The sequence below is a fragment of the Leuciscus leuciscus genome, assembly GCF_965113295.1.
Source record: "Leuciscus leuciscus genome assembly, chromosome: 15".
NCBI classification, from domain to species: Eukaryota; Metazoa; Chordata; class Actinopteri; order Cypriniformes; family Leuciscidae; genus Leuciscus; species Leuciscus leuciscus.
Window position 1 is genome coordinate 21,521,749 of NC_138739.1, and position 17,675 is coordinate 21,539,423.

General features: G+C 43.1%; 2 protein-coding genes across 6 annotated transcripts in view; both read left to right on the plus strand.

The window, feature by feature from the left end:
- Positions 1-3,650: 3,650 nt before the first annotated feature.
- The window catches only part of LOC309475638 (CD48 antigen-like), a 97,380-nt gene continuing 83,355 nt past the window's right edge, over positions 3,651-17,675 (plus strand). Inside the window, exons 1-5 of one of the 5 annotated variants that reach the window (XM_082138523.1) lie at positions 3,654-3,997; positions 4,177-4,503; positions 4,661-4,969; positions 5,070-5,191; positions 5,420-6,036. In XM_082138523.1, the coding sequence (XP_081994649.1) occupies positions 3,955-3,997; positions 4,177-4,503; positions 4,661-4,969; positions 5,070-5,191; positions 5,420-5,467 (849 nt within the window). In that variant the 5' untranslated portion in view covers positions 3,654-3,954 and the 3' untranslated portion in view covers positions 5,468-6,036. Of the gene's footprint in view, positions 3,998-4,176; positions 4,504-4,660; positions 4,970-5,069; positions 5,192-5,414; positions 6,037-17,675 lie in introns of those variants that run through there. The other 4 variants (XM_082138525.1, XM_082138520.1, XM_082138521.1 and 1 more) reach the window with 4 other exon arrangements.
- The window catches only part of LOC309475633 (uncharacterized protein), an 80,652-nt gene continuing 76,016 nt past the window's right edge, over positions 13,040-17,675 (plus strand). The window contains exon 1 of the mRNA XM_082138508.1: positions 13,040-13,149. The gene's annotated coding sequence lies outside the window, so the exon portion shown is untranslated. The remainder of the gene's footprint in view (positions 13,150-17,675) is intronic.

Sequence of the window (17,675 nt, forward strand, 5' to 3'; positions counted from 1 at the left end):
GCCAAATACAATGATAGTAGGTCCCTACTTCTTTCTTACACTTCCTACAGAGGGGAGAGACTTGGGGGTTAATCTTGTTCAGAAAATGAGGAGTGCGCTGCAATCTATGCAATATCCTGTACTGACTCTCTCTAAGTCTATTACACGTAAACAGTTTCTTAACAGATTCAAATGCATCTGACCAGATATCAGTATCAAGATCAATCTCCAAATCCTTTTCCCATGACTCCCTGTTTTTGTTAACATTGGCACAATTAAGAGAATACAGTTTTTCATAAAAGAGTGAAATAAATTTTCTGTTATTGGAAGCGATTGAATTAAGAGTAAGGAGGAGGCCCTCAATTGGATTCTCTATTGATTGTTCTGTTGGAAGTACAAGATTGGACTGTACAAAATGTCTAACCTGAAGAAAACCAAAAAAGTGGCTGTGTGGTATTTGGTATTTATTCTGAAGTTGTGAAAATGACATAAAATTACCGTTTTCAAATAAATTACCCACAAATCTTAGCCCCTTTGAGTACCAAACATTGAAAATACTTTTCCCCACACCAGGAGGAAAAGCTTTATTTTGGGTTATAGGTTGTAATGCTAATGAAAAGCCTCTCTGACCAACATGTTTAGTGATATCACGCCAAGTCTCTAGAGTGTTAAGCATGATGGGGTTATTTTTAACCTCTGCCATGGTTTCACCTTTGTCAATTGAAATAAGACTGATGGGGGAGAAAGGGGCACAGCACCAGGCATCCACCAGGGTTCCCTCCTGGTGGAGAAAATGATTGAGCCAGCCTGACATTATGCGTGCATGACAGGCCCAGTTAATACAAAAAATTGGGAAGGGCTTGACCCCCTCTGTTAACGGGTAATTGTAAAGTCTTCATCTTTAATCTAGGTCTCTTTCCGTGCCATATGAAATTTGAGAGAGCTCTTTCTATACCTAAAAATGCCCTTCTAGTGATCCTAAGTGGTAGCATTTGCATTGGATATAATATTCTGGGAAGCACGTTCATCTTTATCAGGCTGATCCTGCCCATCCATGACAGAGGGAGATCAAACCATCTTTTAAGATCACATTTAACTGCTGTCAAAGTTGGCTTAAAATTCAATTTATACAATTCTTCAACCTTAGCTGATACCCTGACGCCCAGGTAAACAAAGCCAGCACTCGACCATCTAAATGGAAAATTGACAAGGGTTGCACGGTCTCCAAAGTCACCCAGTGGCAGGGCCTCTGACTTGTCATAGTTAATTTTGTACCCTGAAATTTGACCAAATTGACATATAATTATTGCTACCAAAACGGGTATAGAATTCTCTGGTTTGGTGATATTAGAGTCAACAGTAATATGTCATCAGCATAAAGCGATATTTTGTATTCAATGTCTCCTAAAGTTACCTCCATGATTTCTAAGTGGGAGAACTTGCAAAATAGCAGGGTGTTCAAATACTTATTTTCCTCACTGTAAATGACCTATTTTAAATACACATTCATCTTTCCAGAGGTGAAGTATCCCTTTAAGTGATGTATTCCAGAGATTTTTTATAAAAATAAAAAAATAATTAAAAAACACATTCCGATGTCATACTGCCCCCAACAGGTAGAAAGTAGAAGACAGGGCCGTAACACTGGACTTTATGAACAAGCCGTGGGGGTGAAAAAACTGTGGTTAAAGAACTTCATTGAAGAGATTCAACTGTCTCTGGGACAAAACAACATTTTTCACGAGTTTTAAAAAGAGGGCCTTTGACTGAATAATTTTACTCCTGAGCTTTACAAAAGACAATATCCTTAAAATAAAATATGATAAACGCCACTAATATCTGAATAAATATCTCCAGTTTACGAGTAATTTTAATATGGCAAACCCAGTTCAGGTGAATTAATGTATAGTTCGCCTGGCATCCAGGCTAGGTATGTTTATATATTTGACGGGAAATAAACTCTTATTCTGAAACATTTTCTCTGTACTGATTACGTTATTGTTATTTTCCAATCTTATGTTGGAGCGAAGAGTAATAAAGAGCTGAAAATTATTTAGTGAATATGATTAGCTCTTGTTGAAGCCACTAGAAATCTATGTTGAAATCTATTGAGAACTTGTCACATCCAATAACTCATTTCCACCAGCAGAGGTCAGTGTCACAACAGCGATGAATGACCATCAGTCTTCAAATGTCTTTTGCCGTTCTTGCTCTCTGAGCTCAATGAATGTGGTTTATTCTCTTGTGTAGATGTGTAGTTAAAGGTGTGTGTGTGTGTGTGTGTGTGTGTGTGTGTGTGTGTGTGTGTGTGTGTGTGTGTGTGTGTGTGTGTGTGTGTGTGTGTGTGTGTGTGTGTGTGTGTGTGTGTGTGTGTGTGTGTGTGAAATGTGGTGTTTGTTTTCTCAACCACATATAACCTCATAATGAGAACATCAGTGTGTGTGAAAGATCGGCTCTGAGTTTTCTGTTGAAGTTGAGTAAAGCTGTTCGACCTGTGCCGTGAGTAAATAGAAATCACTTCTACACTGTTTATTAGTATATGTGGAATGTTTACTGACAGATTTTGTTTAATAGATCATCTCTGTATATAATTATGTGTCTGGAAAACTTTTATATGTTCTTCATGTGTGTTTTGTGATACAGATGAAGTGAAGTCAGTGTCAGTGATGGAGATTCTGTCACTCTAACTCTGATGCTAAAATAACTATTCAGACTCTTCATCATCATCATCATCATCATCATCAGGGAGATCTTCAGAGTCCAGATGTTCACTGGTGTTTTCTCTTTATTACAGAAATGTTACAGGATTCATATTTCATTATAACAGTTGTTTGTGTGCCGCTGCTCATTTCTGCATGTGACAGGACATTAAAATAACTCTTATATCCCAAAAAAAAAAAATTTAATTAAGAACCAAAATGTTATTTTGAACTATTTTAATTTTGAAATTGAAATATGCTCATTATATAATCTAAAATATATGATATCAGAGTGAAATGGCAGAAAGCAGCATCTGATGTCAAATAAACTGAAAATCTGTGTGTATGTGTGTGTGTAGATCAGAAGAGCCTGTCAGAAAACACACAGATAATCTCAGATCTAACACCAGTCACTGATCATAATTCCTCATTCAACACTCATTTCACCAAAACCATCATGCAGTTTAACAAGGTCTTCAGGTTACAAGATGAATGAATTAACATAAAAATGTCAAATGCATTTGATATAATGAAATGAAATGAAATGTGTTCATCATGTAATTTGGTGCCAACAGATGAATCTGCCTACTATAATTGTACTAAAAATGTGTCATAGACACTAAATTAAATCAATAAACCTTTGATTTCTCATGTGTATGTGTTTATAATATATATATATATATATATATATATATATATATATATATATATATATATATATATCATTATTTAATTTAATATTTAACGTTCAGCCAATCAGTATTTCAATCACTTATTTGAAACGTTTGAAAGACATTCATCATTATATTGTGTGTGTGATCCAGCACATGTTTTAGAGTCAGCTCTTGTGTTATTTAGGTCAGTAAATGTGTTTGAACTGAAGGCTTGTGGTTTAATGTACTGGCCGGATGTTCAGTTAATGTGTGTTTGTGTTCATGAGAGTGTGAGACATGCAGTTTATTCTCACAACCACAAACAAACCTTCTGAGAACCTCTTGGACTTAGAAACATGAAATGAGAGTTTTCTGATGAAGAGGAATCCAGAATGATGTTGTGATGATGGAACATTTGTTTATGAAATAAACAGTGAGAGTTTCTGAAATATTAAGAGGAAGAAAATGAATACATTGAACTTTATCTGGAGAGCGAGAGACTACTAAAACCAGCTTGCTTTTGATTTAGCAGTTTAGACTTTGGAAGTAGCTGAACTTTTTAATCAGGAAGTTGCTCTTCTGTGTCTGAAGAGACACTCGGCTGGACGTTTGTTTCTGTCACGATGTCTTCTCATCTGTGTGTTCTGATCCTGTTTGTTCTGAGTGGTGAGAAACTCTTAACACTTTTAATCAGCAGTAGTCTAGATCATTTATTTAAACACAAATACATTTTTACAAGAGAGAATTTTTTTTTACCTTTTAGAAGTAGGCTAAATGATTAAACAGGAAATGAGATTATATAAAGTCTCTGTCTGATAATTATATATTTTTTATATCTTGTTTAGGTGTGTTTGGCGCTGGTTCAGATGAAGTGAAGTCAGTGTCAGTGACTGAGGGAGATTCTGTCACTCTAAACACTGATATTAAAGTACAGAGAGATCAGATACTGTGGGCTTATAGACATGACAGTTCAGAGATACGTATAGCTGAAATCCATAAGCGGATCATTGATATGTTTAACAGTAATGTGACATTTGGAGACAGACTCCAGATAGACAGTCAAACTGGATCTCTGACCATCAGAAACATCAGAACCACAGACTCTGGACTTTATAAACTGAGCATCTTCAGCAAAAGTATCACACACAAAAGTTTCAGTGTTACTGTGTATGGTGAGTAAAATTAAGTGTTGATCAAGAAATCAAGATAGTGGGCTGGTGTAGGGTGATTGAGGGTTGGAGATATACAGATGTTTATGTTTTGTGATTGCTGGGATGATTATTAAATGAACATGCTGCTCCTGACCTGAAACATTTCCATGTTTTCCAGCTCCTCTACAGACTCCTGTCATCACCAGTAACTCTTCAAACTGTCCATCATCATCATCATCTGAACGTTCATCAGTGTCCAGATGTTCACTGGTGTGTTTAGTGTTGAATGCGAGTCATGTGACTCTCTCCTGGTACAAAGGAATCAGTGTATTGTCCAGCATCAGTGTGTCTGATCTCAGCATCAGTCTCTCTCTACCTCTGGAGGTGGAATATCAGGATAAAAACACCTACAGCTGTGTGATCTACAATCCCATCAGAAACCAGACCACACATCTGGACATCAGTCAACTCTGTCACACATGTGTAGGTACGTTTTCAACATATTTTCTTTATAAATGTGCAGTTCATATTGTGTCTATATGAAGTCTGATTGAAAGGATTGACCATTTTCTCTTTCTTTAATACAGAACCGACTTCATCTCATTCGATATTCATTATAACAGTAGTTTGTGCGCTTCTGCTGTTCATTTCTGCGTGTGTGTTTTACTGTTGCTGCAAGAAATGCAAATTGAGAAAAAACAGAGGGCAAGTATCACTATATTAACTGACAAGAAAGAAAAAAAAACACTATTTTTATGCAAATTAGTTTTACAACTTAGAGCCTAAATTTAATTTTGAAAAATTGTAATAGTTCTAAAATGAAAATTATGCTTAATATAGAATAGAAAATATATCAGTGTGAAATGTTACCTGATGAAATATCATATATTAATGTTAAAAACACTGAAAATCTCCATGTGTGTGTGTTTTAGATCAGGAAAGCATGTCAGAATACACAGAGATCATCTACCTTCTTCAGATCTGACACCAGTCACTGATCATCTCTCAGATCATTAATATTCATAACAGTAATGTGAAATTCAAAAACAGACTCCAGATAGACAGTCATACTGAATCTCTGACCATCAGAAACATCAGGTCCCTATCGTCCGGTCACTACGACGTACTTCGTGGTGAACGACGAATAGGAATCTCGCTAGAGAGGCCAATCTACTTCGAGTGAAACTAAAACAAGCCAATACACATTGGTGTGCAATCATTTGCATCAGCTGCGCAGCCTCGCAGCGCGGGTTTTTAACGAGCAGCTGGTGCGATTGCACTTCAGCTTTTTGCTTCGGAGCCAAGCACTTCGATGCGTTCTACACAGAGTGACTTCAAAGACAAGCCTTTTTCGGACCTCTCCTTCCCGGTGCGGGCGTTACAGCACGGCAGCGCGAGCAGTCTTCTTTCTTTCTCTCTTCTTTTTCTCTGTCTTTTTTGTTTTGTTTTACATACCGAGCAAACAAAAAAGCTGTTATAACAGCTGGTAAGGTGCGCCATTAGAGCGCTCAAAAGCTGTTCTTACAGCTGGTAAGAGCCAGCAAGAGAGAGAGACAGCGTACAGACAGGTGCACATTCCTGTCTGTGTTCGCAGTGACTGTTCCCCTGCGTGTTTCAGTACCAGTGAGAGCAGTCCCTAAAAGAGCTTACACAGATAGAGAGCGTCTTTTTAAAGATGACTTTCTATCTGTGTGTTTCTGGATGCGGTCGTTACCTGGGTTCACGGGATGGTCACAAACGTTGCCTCGTGTGTCTGGGCATTAAACACGCTGAGGCGGCGTTTGTGGATGAGTCATGTACCCATTGTGGGAAGATGACCATCGCGGAGCTGCGGTCGAGACTCACGTTCCTGCAAAGGGGCGGAGTCCCCGTGCCTCTGCCTCGACCCAATCCTCCTCAGAGGGTTGCTTCGGGCAGTGACATGGGTGACCTGAGGATATCGGGGAACCAACCCCCTAGGAGCCCTCACCCCTCTCTCGCTCCGCAGCCAGTTGAGCCCCCATTGGAGAAAGCTGGACCATCCTCGCGGTGTGTACCGGTTGTCTCTTTTGGGGCTCCCTGTGAAGATCAGATGTCGATCGCTGCATCGGATGGTGGGTCAGACTTCTCTGCGGATGACGACTCGGCACTGCTGCCTCCTTTGGGTATGCCAGCGGTGCCTGAGACGGACCCGGAGATGATGGCCATGCTTTCCCGGGCCGCCAACGGGGTCGGGCTTGTGTGGAATCCTCCACCGTGTCCTGAACCCTCGAGGTTGGACGATTGGTATCTCGGGGTGGCGCGTGCTGGTAGTCAGCAACCCACCCCAGTGCCTTTCTTCCCGGAAGTGCATGAGGAGCTTACGGGGACATGGACGGCACCTTTCACTGCCAGAAACCGTCCCGGTGGCTCCTCCTCCCTCACCACCCTTGATGGCGGGGCGGCCAAGGGATACACGCGTATCCCGCCAGTGGAACGGGCCGTTGCTATGCAACTGTGCCCTAACTCCACTTGGCGTGGAGAACTGTGTCTTCCTTCCCGGGCCTGTAAGTACTCGTCGGATTTAACCGGCAAGGCTTACAAGGCCTGTGGGGAAGCTGCCTCTGCCATGCACGCTATGGCGTTGCTGCAGGTCCATCAGGCCAAGGCACTGAAGGACCTGCACGAGGGTGGTCACGATCCCCAAGTTCATCAGGAACTTCGCATCGCGACGGACCTCACGCTTCGTGCGACGAAGGTGACCGCGTGGTCGGTGGGTCATGCGATGTCCACCTTGGTGGTCCAAGAACGCCATCTCTGGCTGTGTCTGGTCGACATGAGGGAGACCGACAAGCTCCGGTTCCTTAACTCCCCCGTGTCCCAGACCGGCCTCTTCGGCGACGCGGTCGAGAACTTCGCCCAGCAGTTCTCGGCTGTACAAAAGCAGAATGAGGCCATCAAACATATCCTGCCGCGGCGGCCAGCTGCTGCCTCCACCCCACCGCCTGCGGCCCCTCAGTCTGCTCGTCGCAGAGGGTGGCCTCCTGCGTCTGCCCCTGCTCCCGCGCCGCCGCAGCAGCCTCCTAAACGGCGCCGTGGAGCCAGTCACAGGCGGGCCGCCCCGCCCATCCAGGACCCCGCTAAGAAGGGCGGCAAAGCCAGAAACAAGCGGCCCTAGGACTGGCTAGCGCTCCCCAGTCCGTCTCGCTGGCTCATTCGGACCATCAGGCTCGGCTATGCGATTCAGTTCGCCCGGCGTCCCCCCAAGTTTCGGGCCATCCACTCCACTACAGTGAGAGCAGCTGATGCCCATGTCTTGCGCGCGGAGATCGCAGTCCTACTGGCGAAGGACGCGATAGAGCCGGTCCCTCCAGCCGATATGAGGTCAGGGCACTACAGTCCCTACTTCATTGTACCCAAGAAATGGTGGTGGGTTGCGACCGATCTTGGACCTGCGAGTTTTGAATCGGAGCCTTCACAAGCTACCATTCAAAATGCTCACGCAGAAACGCATTTTTGAATGCATCCGTCCCCAAGATTGGTTTGCAGCGATCGACTTGAAGGACGCGTACTTTCATGTCTCGATTCTTCCTCGACACAGGCCGTTTCTGCGCTTTGCGTTCGAGGGTCGAGCATATCAGTACAAGGTCCTGCTCTTCGGGCTGGCCCTGTCTCCCCGTGTCTTCACGAAAGTCACGGAGGGGGCCCTTGTTCCCATGAGAGAACAGGGCGTTCGCATTCTCAACTATCTCGACGACTGGCTCATACTAGCACACTCTCAAGATCAGTTATGCGAACACAGGGACCTCGTGCTCAGGCACCTCAGCCAGCTGGGCCTTCAGGTCAACTGGGAAAAGAGCAAACTCGCCCCCGTGCAGAGGATCTCTTTTCTCGGTATGGAGTTGGATTCGGTCGCACAGACAGCGTGCCTCACAGAGCAACGCGCTCAGTCGGTGCTGAACTGCTTGAACACGTTCAAAGGTAGGACGGCGGTCCCACTGAAATTCTTTCAGAGGCTCCTGGGGCATATGGCAGCGGCAGCAGCGGTAGCTCCGCTCGGGCTGCTTCATATGAGACCGCTTCAGCACTGGCTTCACGGCCGAGTCACGAGATGGGCGTGGCATCACGGCACTCACCAGGTGGCAATCACACCGGAGTGCCACCAGACCTTCAGTCCGTGGTCAGACCCCTCGTTCCTTCGGGCAGGAGTCCCCTTGGAACAGGTGTCCAGGCATGCTGTGGTGTTCACAGATGCCTCTGCCACCGGCTGGGGTGCCACGTATGCAGTATCAGGGGTGTGGACGGGCCCCCAACTGCATTGGCACATCAACTGCCTCGAGTTGCTTGCAGTATGTCTCGCTCTGAGCCGCTTAAAAAGGCCGCATCAGGGCAGAGACGTGCTGGTCCGTACGGACAACACTGCGACCGTTGCGTACATCAACCGTCAAGGTGGTCTACGCTCCCGTCGCATGTCGCAACTCGCCGGCCATCTCCTCCTTTGGAGTCAGAAGCATCTGAGGTCACTTCGAGCCATGTATGTCCCTGGTGTGCTCAACCGTGTGGCAGGCGGTTCAGCTGATCTGGAGAGAGTTCTGAGAGGCTCAGGTAGACCTGTTTGCCTCCTCAGAGACCTCCCAGTGCCAGTTGTTTTACTCCCTGACCGAGGGAACACTCGGCACGGGTGCACTGGCACACAGCTGGCCCCGGGGCCTCCGCAAATATGCATTTCCCCCAGTGAGCCTACTTGCACAGACCCTGTGCAAAGTCAGGGAGGACGAGGAGCAGGTCCTTCTGGTGGCTCCCTATTGGCCCACCCGGACTTGGTTCCCAGAACTCATGCTCCTCGTGACAGTCCCTCCCTGGCCCATTCCTCTGAGGAAGGATCTTCTGACTCAGAGACGGGCACCCTATGGCACCCGCGTCCGGACCTCTGGAAACTCCATGTCTGGTCCCTGGACGGGACGTGGAGGTTCTAGGTGACTTACCCCCAGAGGTACTTAACACCATCACTTCTGCGCGAGCGCCGTCTACGAGACATGCGTACGCCTTGAAGTGGAACCTGTTAGTCGATTGGTGTTCCTCCCGTAGAGAGGACCCCCGAAGATGTTCGATAGGGTCAGTGCTTTCCTTCTTGCAGCAAGGGCTGGAGCGAAGGCTGTCTCCCTCCACCCTTAAAGTACATGCTGCTGCTATTTCAGCATTTCATGACCACATAGATGGCAAAACAGTAGGAAAGCACGACCTGGGCGTCAGGTTCCTTAGGGGGGCGAGACGATTAAATCCTCCTCGTCCTCCCTCCATACCCTCTTGGGACCTTTCCCTGGTGCTTCGAGCACTTCAGGATGCTCCCTTTGAGCCTTTGCAGTCAGCAGACTTAAAGCTTCTCTCCTTGAAGACTTTGCTGCTGATTGCACTGGCCTCGATCAAGAGGGTAGGGGACCTGCAAGCATTTTCGGTCTACGAATCGTGCCTAGAGTTCGGGCCGGGTGACAACCATGTTGTACTGAGACCCCGGCCTGGCTATGTGCCCAAGGTTCCTACCACTCCCTTTAGAGATCAGGTAGTGAACCTGCAAGCGCTGCCCCTGGAGGAGGCAGACCCAGCCCTGGCTTTGCTCTGTCCCGTTCGCGCTCTGCGTATGTACGTGGACAGAACTCAAAGCATCAGGACCTCAGACCAGCTCTTTGTCTGTTTCGGAGGCCAGCAGAAGGGAAAGGCTGTCTCCAAGCAGAGGATGGCCCACTGGATAGTCGATGCCATCGCCTTGGCTTACCAAGCTCAAGGCGTGCCCTGCCCGCTCAGGTTGCATGCACACTCCACGAGAGGCGTTGCATCCTCCTGGGCGCTGGCACATGGCTCCTCGCTAACAGATATCTGTAGAGCTGCGGGCTGGGCGACACCTAACACGTTCGCTAGGTTCTATAGCCTACGGGTAGAGCCCGTGTCCTTCCGTGTTCTCACCCTAAACGGGTAGAAGCACTGTGAGTACCGGCTCTGTCGACTTGCTGCATCCTACTGTGCACCCTTATTACTCCAGAGTCAAAACCTGTTTAGTCCTCCAAACACCCTCGGGCCCGGACATGGCGGAGTGTCCGGTGCCAGGCCTTTATCCGCTGAATCCTTGAGAACCGGGTCTAGGCTGGGTCCCATATGTGTGACCCTACGGGGATCCCATATGTGTATATTCTCCACGGCTGCTCCTAAATGGAAGCCCGTGTCTTTCCCTAGGGCTAAGTCACCCATTACTCATATGCAGTACAACCCTCGGGTTAGTCCATATGTCCATTCCCACATAAATCTCCTTAAGAATGTGGCTCCCGCAGCGTTCCCCTCCCTCAGTTCGGGCACGCTTTCCCAGTGTTATCCAATATCTCACTGTATGGGTTATCACGGAACAACAGTGACGGATACTCTCGATGTAAGCCCTCTCCTATCGTCCTTCCAGGCAAGAAGGTGTGGAGGCTTACACAGGGCGCTGGATGGGGTGCAGCAGCTGTGGCGCTCGGGGCTCTCGGTTACATATGGTAACCCTCGTTCCCTGAGGGAGGGAACGGAGACATACGTCCCGTCGCCACATCTGCTGCTACCCGCCGGGGTGACCAGCTTTTCAGGCTTGGCTCCTCAGCAAAAACAACTCAAGTGCAATCGCACCAGCTGCTCGTTAAATACCCGCGCTGTGAGGCTGCGCAGCTGATGCAAATGATTGCACGCCAATGTGTATTGGCTTGTTTTAGTTTCACTCGAAGTAGATTGGCCTCTCTAGCGAGATTCCTATTCGTCGTTCACCATGACGTACGTCTCCGTTCCCTCCCTCAGGGAACGAGGGTTACCATATGTAACCGAGACGATCTGAACACACCGGACTTTATAAACTACAGATCATCAGCAACATCGAGGAACTTCATACAAGAGATTCAGTGTTACTGTCTATGTTGATTAAAATATGATATAAAGTTTTTTTTTTTACATTTACTGAATTAAAAGAGATTAAATTAATTGGAAAATACAAAACAAGTATTGTTATTTTTTTTATGCATTTAATACCCTCTTTTATATAATTTAGTGTGCTTATAATTTTTAATTTCCATTATCATACATATCATGTTTGATTGCCTTTTGATTATTGCATTATGTTTCAACTAGTCTGCTTCATATCAGATGTTTATGCATCAATTAGCATATTTTCTTGATTTGTGGAGGTGTAAAAGTATTTCTAGATGACTGAAACAGGGCAAAGAAACTTGTGTAACCACAAACAAGCTTCACACACTTGACTTTCTTTCAAGAAAGGCCCATATCTATCTTTAACTTGTTTGTTTGTTATCTTGCAGTATAGGCCTACTCTCAATTACACTTATGATGAAACCACGTGCAGATGCTAAACTTAGAATGACGTTACACTTGTCATTCACTCATCCTTATGCTTTTTGTATTTGTTTCATCAATTAATAATTTAATAAAATTGTTATTCCTTTATCCACAAATATCATTGTCCAACTTGCATTGTCTGCTGATTCTACTCGCCTCAAAACGGATATAAACGAGTGTTCATCTTCTGACTCATCTGACTATTCAAAGGCCTGCCCAGGACCATTATTGTCCAGTTACAATTATTCACACACATGCAAACATTATTATGTAAGCAATAAGGTACAAGAGGCTGTGCTGTACCTTATTGCTTTTATAAAACAGTTACCACCACACAATACAAATATTAAAGCCAAAAAATATGTAGCCTATCTATGCAACTTTCATGAAGTAAAATCACTAAAAGCCTTCCTTCCGCTGAAAAAAAAAAAAATAGTGTTGAAAAACATCAACAGACGTTACATACATTATTTCGCCATTAGATGGCGGCAAAAACTGTTTATGAGTGAGTCTGCCAGTAGAGAAGACTTTTACATTGAAAGGACCCAAACTTGTGAACACGGAAAAGCAAGACGCAACTAACAAATGCCAGAGCCCGTCTACGGAGAGCCTGTCCACTCCCTATTAAGCCCTATTGTACCGAATTTTGGTTGTAGTACCACCAGAGTTCCACTGGGGGCGCTCGCCATGAGTGCAAAATGAATGGGAGTCAATGGGGCTAGACGGCTAAATTTGTCTCTTTCACCCGATTGCCGTTGAGAAATCTCAGATGTGATTGTAGATTTTGCAAGTTCAACATGGGTTTTAGGTCGAAAGTTGAATGAACGAGTACTTATGTCGTTTTGATTTCTTACAGGTTGAGTTGTTGTTGCCCATAACACGCTAGCATTCTGCTAATGACGTCAGCATTCTGACGTCATTGACATTTTGAAAGACTTTTTTAAATCAAATAAGTGACTCTAAAAAATCTAACACCCAGCAATGTGTAATTTCTTTGCATCTCCTTTCGAATACAACATTCAAATGACTAGACAAAAAATTATATCCTGAGAAAAGTGGATTTTGAGGGGTATACCGCCATTGACCTCCATTCATTCTGCACTCGTCCTGTGAGCGCCCTCATATGGAATCAGAGTGGAACTGCAACCAGTTCAGAAGCCGGAAGTGTAGTGAGAGTGAAACTTCTCGCCATATTAGACATTCTCTGCAAATGCCTAGGGCACGGGACAACCCCTTAACTGTTAAAAGGACAAGATATCGCAGCGGACATTCAAACGGATTTTTTTTATTATGAATATAGGACTGATCTGAAGGAAAATGCCATATCTACTGTAAATGCAGGTACACTCGCTTACTCGATCTCTCACACTCTTCTCTAGCTTCAATGAACAATATCAATGAGATCAAACATAAATTGCTAAGAGTGGTTGCTTGGGGTGTTGTGTAGTGCAGCTATTGACCAATCAGAATCAAGGATTGGAAATAACCGTTTTATAAAACGTGCTAAATATATGTTTGTACATTTATTGGACTTCAATGATCAACAATCTTTAAAAAATGTAGTATCAATAGCCTAATAGGTTGACTTTAATAAACAGGTTATTGGTTTTCCTCATGTTTTTGTCTGCCTGTTGCCGCCTTCAGCAGCAGTGGCGGGTAGAGTTTTATACAGGGGGTGGCCAGGGGGTGGCCACTGCTACTTTCGGGGGTACACAGTAGAGGTCTTCACCAGTCCACTTGGATCCGAAAACCCGAGCGGTTTCGGGTCCAAAACTCAGACGAATGTCTCGGACACGGGTCGGGTTCGGTATAGTGGCCTCGGGTCTCGGCTAATTTAAAATAAATATGCTTTTTCCAAATGGACCCGAGAAGACCCAAACTATGTTGGGCATTTAACAAAATTGCATTATTTAAAACAACTCTATGACACCGTTCTCTCACTTTTTCTAAGTGAGAGAGCGAATCCGCGCTTCTACGTGCAATGGGCTATAAGCACGGTTGCCTCCGCATTTATTTACTCAGTTATTAATTTGCTTAGTTATATAATTTATAATTTGAATAACAGAACAACCCCTTGGGGAAATCAGAAAAAAAAAGTATTCATTAGGCTACATCATAGATCGGAATTTTCTTCAGGAAACTGGCAGACTTGAATAAATAGCAGCAAACAATAAACGATAAACATTGCAAAAATTGTTTTAATAATTAATCCAAAGTTTGAACATTTATGAGTAGCCTAGGCTAAAACATCTTATTTTGAACGTGCGTTGTGTGACTGTTTACAGTAAGCAGACACGTTGCTCAAATAAAGAAAAGTTGCAAAAATAAAGACATGCCTACATGGTAAATTTGACCTGCTATGGCGGTTCTAATGCCTTGTTTTTAATCTGGTTTTATCTAAACAACTTTTTAACAACGGGATTGTAGGCTAAATAACACAATTTTAGTAAAAGTCAATGACTGGGAGACTTTGGATATTTTATTGAAAATCTGTTATAGGCTACATTTGAAAAACAGCCATCGGTAAATTTTACCCTGTGGTGGTTCTAATGTTAATCATCGTATGGTCCGGTAAATAGGCCTAACATTATGTCAAATTTTATAGGATGTAATGGGTTACCGTGATGTGTGATTGACATTTTATCACTTCGGCGCGTAGGCCTACTTGCGCGTCTATGTTAAGTGCATTTTTAAGAAACGCAGGGCTGCAGGCTGTGCACAATGTAAATGCCGTTTACGTTCGGGTCCAGTCGGGTTCTAAAGGATATGGCGTCAGGTCGGGTCGGACTCGGGTCTAATTTTATCGGGTCTGTCTCGGGTCGGGTTTTTCTTGAAAAAAAATTAATTTATGCACGTCGGGTTCGGGTAAGTAGTGATTCGGGTCGATCCGGGTCGGGTAGGGGAGAGCGGGGCACAACCTAACGCTTTTTGACTTTCTCAGTTTGTGTAAATCTACTTATGGTTCAGAGTATTTATTTTTTCCCACATTAATTTCCCACATGTACAATTATGTGGTTTTGTTTTATTAATACAGTATATAGGCTGCTTTTTTCTTGACATACCCCGAAAGAATGGAAGTGAAATGTGACAACATGCCCCATAGGTGGGGCACATTGTAACATAACATATGACAGCTTAAAATGTTATCTGATCTAATAAAAAATATATTCAAAACAAACTAAAATATTTTCTAAATAAAATACAATTAAAAAACTTTTTCATATAAAATAATGGCAATTTTTTATAATTAAATATAAACACATTTTTGAGTTTTGACTACGAACACATGAAAACAAAGCTTTACAACATAGTTCAAAACAAATAAATAATTAGTCATTTCTGAACATTGACTCTCAGTCTTTATTCACCTTTTTCTCACGTTTTCCCAATAAAATGAATAAAAGTATAGAATATAATAGCATATTTCTAATAGGGGCACATTGTAACGCAGTGTTACAACATGCCCCCGCCTGCGCAACTGGGATTTAAACCCTGCTAGTGTCTTCTGCTAGTTAGCTAAGCATTAAAGAACTATCTCAACTGTTAAATAACATCTTGGAGATTAAAATAATATCAGATTTGTCTTATTTTAAATAAACACAAAAAATAGAGATGAAAAATTAACTTAAGTAAGAAATTTACTTTTGCTATGGTTTAATAAATGTCTATGGATATCTTCCAAAAAAAAAAAAAATTTTGGCGGAATTTTTTTTTCTATATAGTGTTGATATGGCAACTAGTAAATACACAAAGTTTCGTCATCCAAGCATGTGCGGAAGTATTTAAAACAAGCGTGTTACAACTAGCCTTGTTTATACTCGACGCAGCCGCAAGAGCGCGAGTCACCGCAGACCGCGCGCGCACCTCTCCAGACGGACGAGGCATTTATACTTGACGCGCGCGCCGTTGTGTTATTCTTTGAAACGACAGGGGGCGACTCGGAGTAATTTACCTCTAAACCACCGGGAAACAGCAGTGAAGAAGTAGTTTGCGTGGATCAAAACCTTTCATCAAAATTCTACAATTATTTTTGAATGATACCTGTTGCTGTCTTAAGACAACTTTGATAAACTTTTAAGATCCACTTAAAATGTTGACTAATGTAGTCATGTGGCATTAACTAACATAAAAACATGCGTTACCTTTTTACTCTTTGGCAATGTTAATAAAAATATACGTTTTTATTTTTTGTTAATATAGCATTTACAGTAACTGAGTTTGTAATACAAAACTACAAGCTGAAGCCTTATTGAAGAGTGTTTAAACTTTAATTTTATCAGCAGGGCAAACTTCTGCTACTGTAAGCAGTTACTTTAGACAAGTGCAAACTGGGTGCTTAATAGAAATGTGTTTCTATTCACAAAATGAGAGGCTTTTATTGGTCGCCATCAATGTAAATGTTTCTATGTGTATAGAGACAAAAGAATGAGGTTAATCACTGTCTGTTACCATCAGTGTACTGCCTCACTTTTATTTATGAAGACATTTATAAATGCAAACACAAAATAAAATCTTTAGTTTTTGTTTTTATTTCACAGCAAACTATAAATACAAATCTCTTTTGTAAATGAATTAAAAAAAAATTATCTATTGTGTATTATTTAAAATTCTAAGTACTTTGTAATGTGTGTAATGGCAAACAAAGTCTATGCATCGTTGTCCCTCAGTGCATCAAAAAGGACCTGATTCAGCTTGAACTTTACATCAAGCTTCTTCCTTGGGTCCACTTTTGCAAGCATGTCAGCTAAAACTTGGCTTTGACAAATTTGTCTCGAAGATTTTTCCAAACTTTTCGACAAAATACGTCTTCCTTCCCCAACATCTTCGCAATTTCCCTCCAGGAATTCTGTGCCATCTGACTGTCTCTATGGTCCCGCATGGAAGGATCATAAACATGCTGGTACAGACGTACCAGCTCGGACAAAGTCGCCTCGAAATCGTTCATCTTCGGATGCGGCGCCGCGCGCGATGTTACAAAAAGTGCCGTGCACACCGCCAGGCGAAATTGGGTCTTGCGAACCCAACGCGCGAGACCGCCCACTCCGCAATGACGTCATTTTTGCCGCGCGCGCCTCGCGATCTTGCGGCTGCGTCGAGTATAAACAAGGCTTTAGGTTGTGCCCCGCGCTCCCTTACAGTTTTTAGGACCCGAGAAGACCTCTAGTACACAGTACACACACGCACAGTGGAAAAGCTTGTGGAAGGAATTGTGTCACTCTGTTTGTCTATAAGTGTTGAACATCCAAAATATTTGCAGAAAACAAAGCTGAAGCACCAAGGAGATAAGATACCGCATGTCTGTTATGAACTGCTGCGTTTATTTACAAAAAAAACCCTCACATTTACAAAAATGTTTTGTTGTTTTTAATTAGATATAGCAGGCATCAAGCAGACCTGTCCTTGAAAAATGTAAACAATTTTATTGCCCATCAATATAAAATCTTATCTTAGGAAGATTTAATACAACATAATTCTTTCTTTATAATAATTTATAATAATTCTTTCTAATTATAATTATTTAATTTATAATAATTTTTTTGTGTTCATTTTTGGGTGAACTATCCTTTTAATCTGGCAAAATCATCTCAACTTAAATTCCTTGGGTATGTGATTGACTGCCTGTGTCTGGTAGATGCTCTGACCTGTTCCTGGTCCTGAAGTCTGACCACACTGACTATAGCCAGTGGTGATGCAAGGGCTGGGGTCTGTTTGCACCTGATCGGCCTGTTAGTCCAGTCATTTTAAGACAAAATGGGGGTCAACCTTGAACAAATTGCAACAGAAGCAAACTCAACTGATTTTGTATCCTCAATATGTCCTGAGTAAGGAAAAAAAATCCCAAAGAATCCCATTAGGGGAAAGTTTCG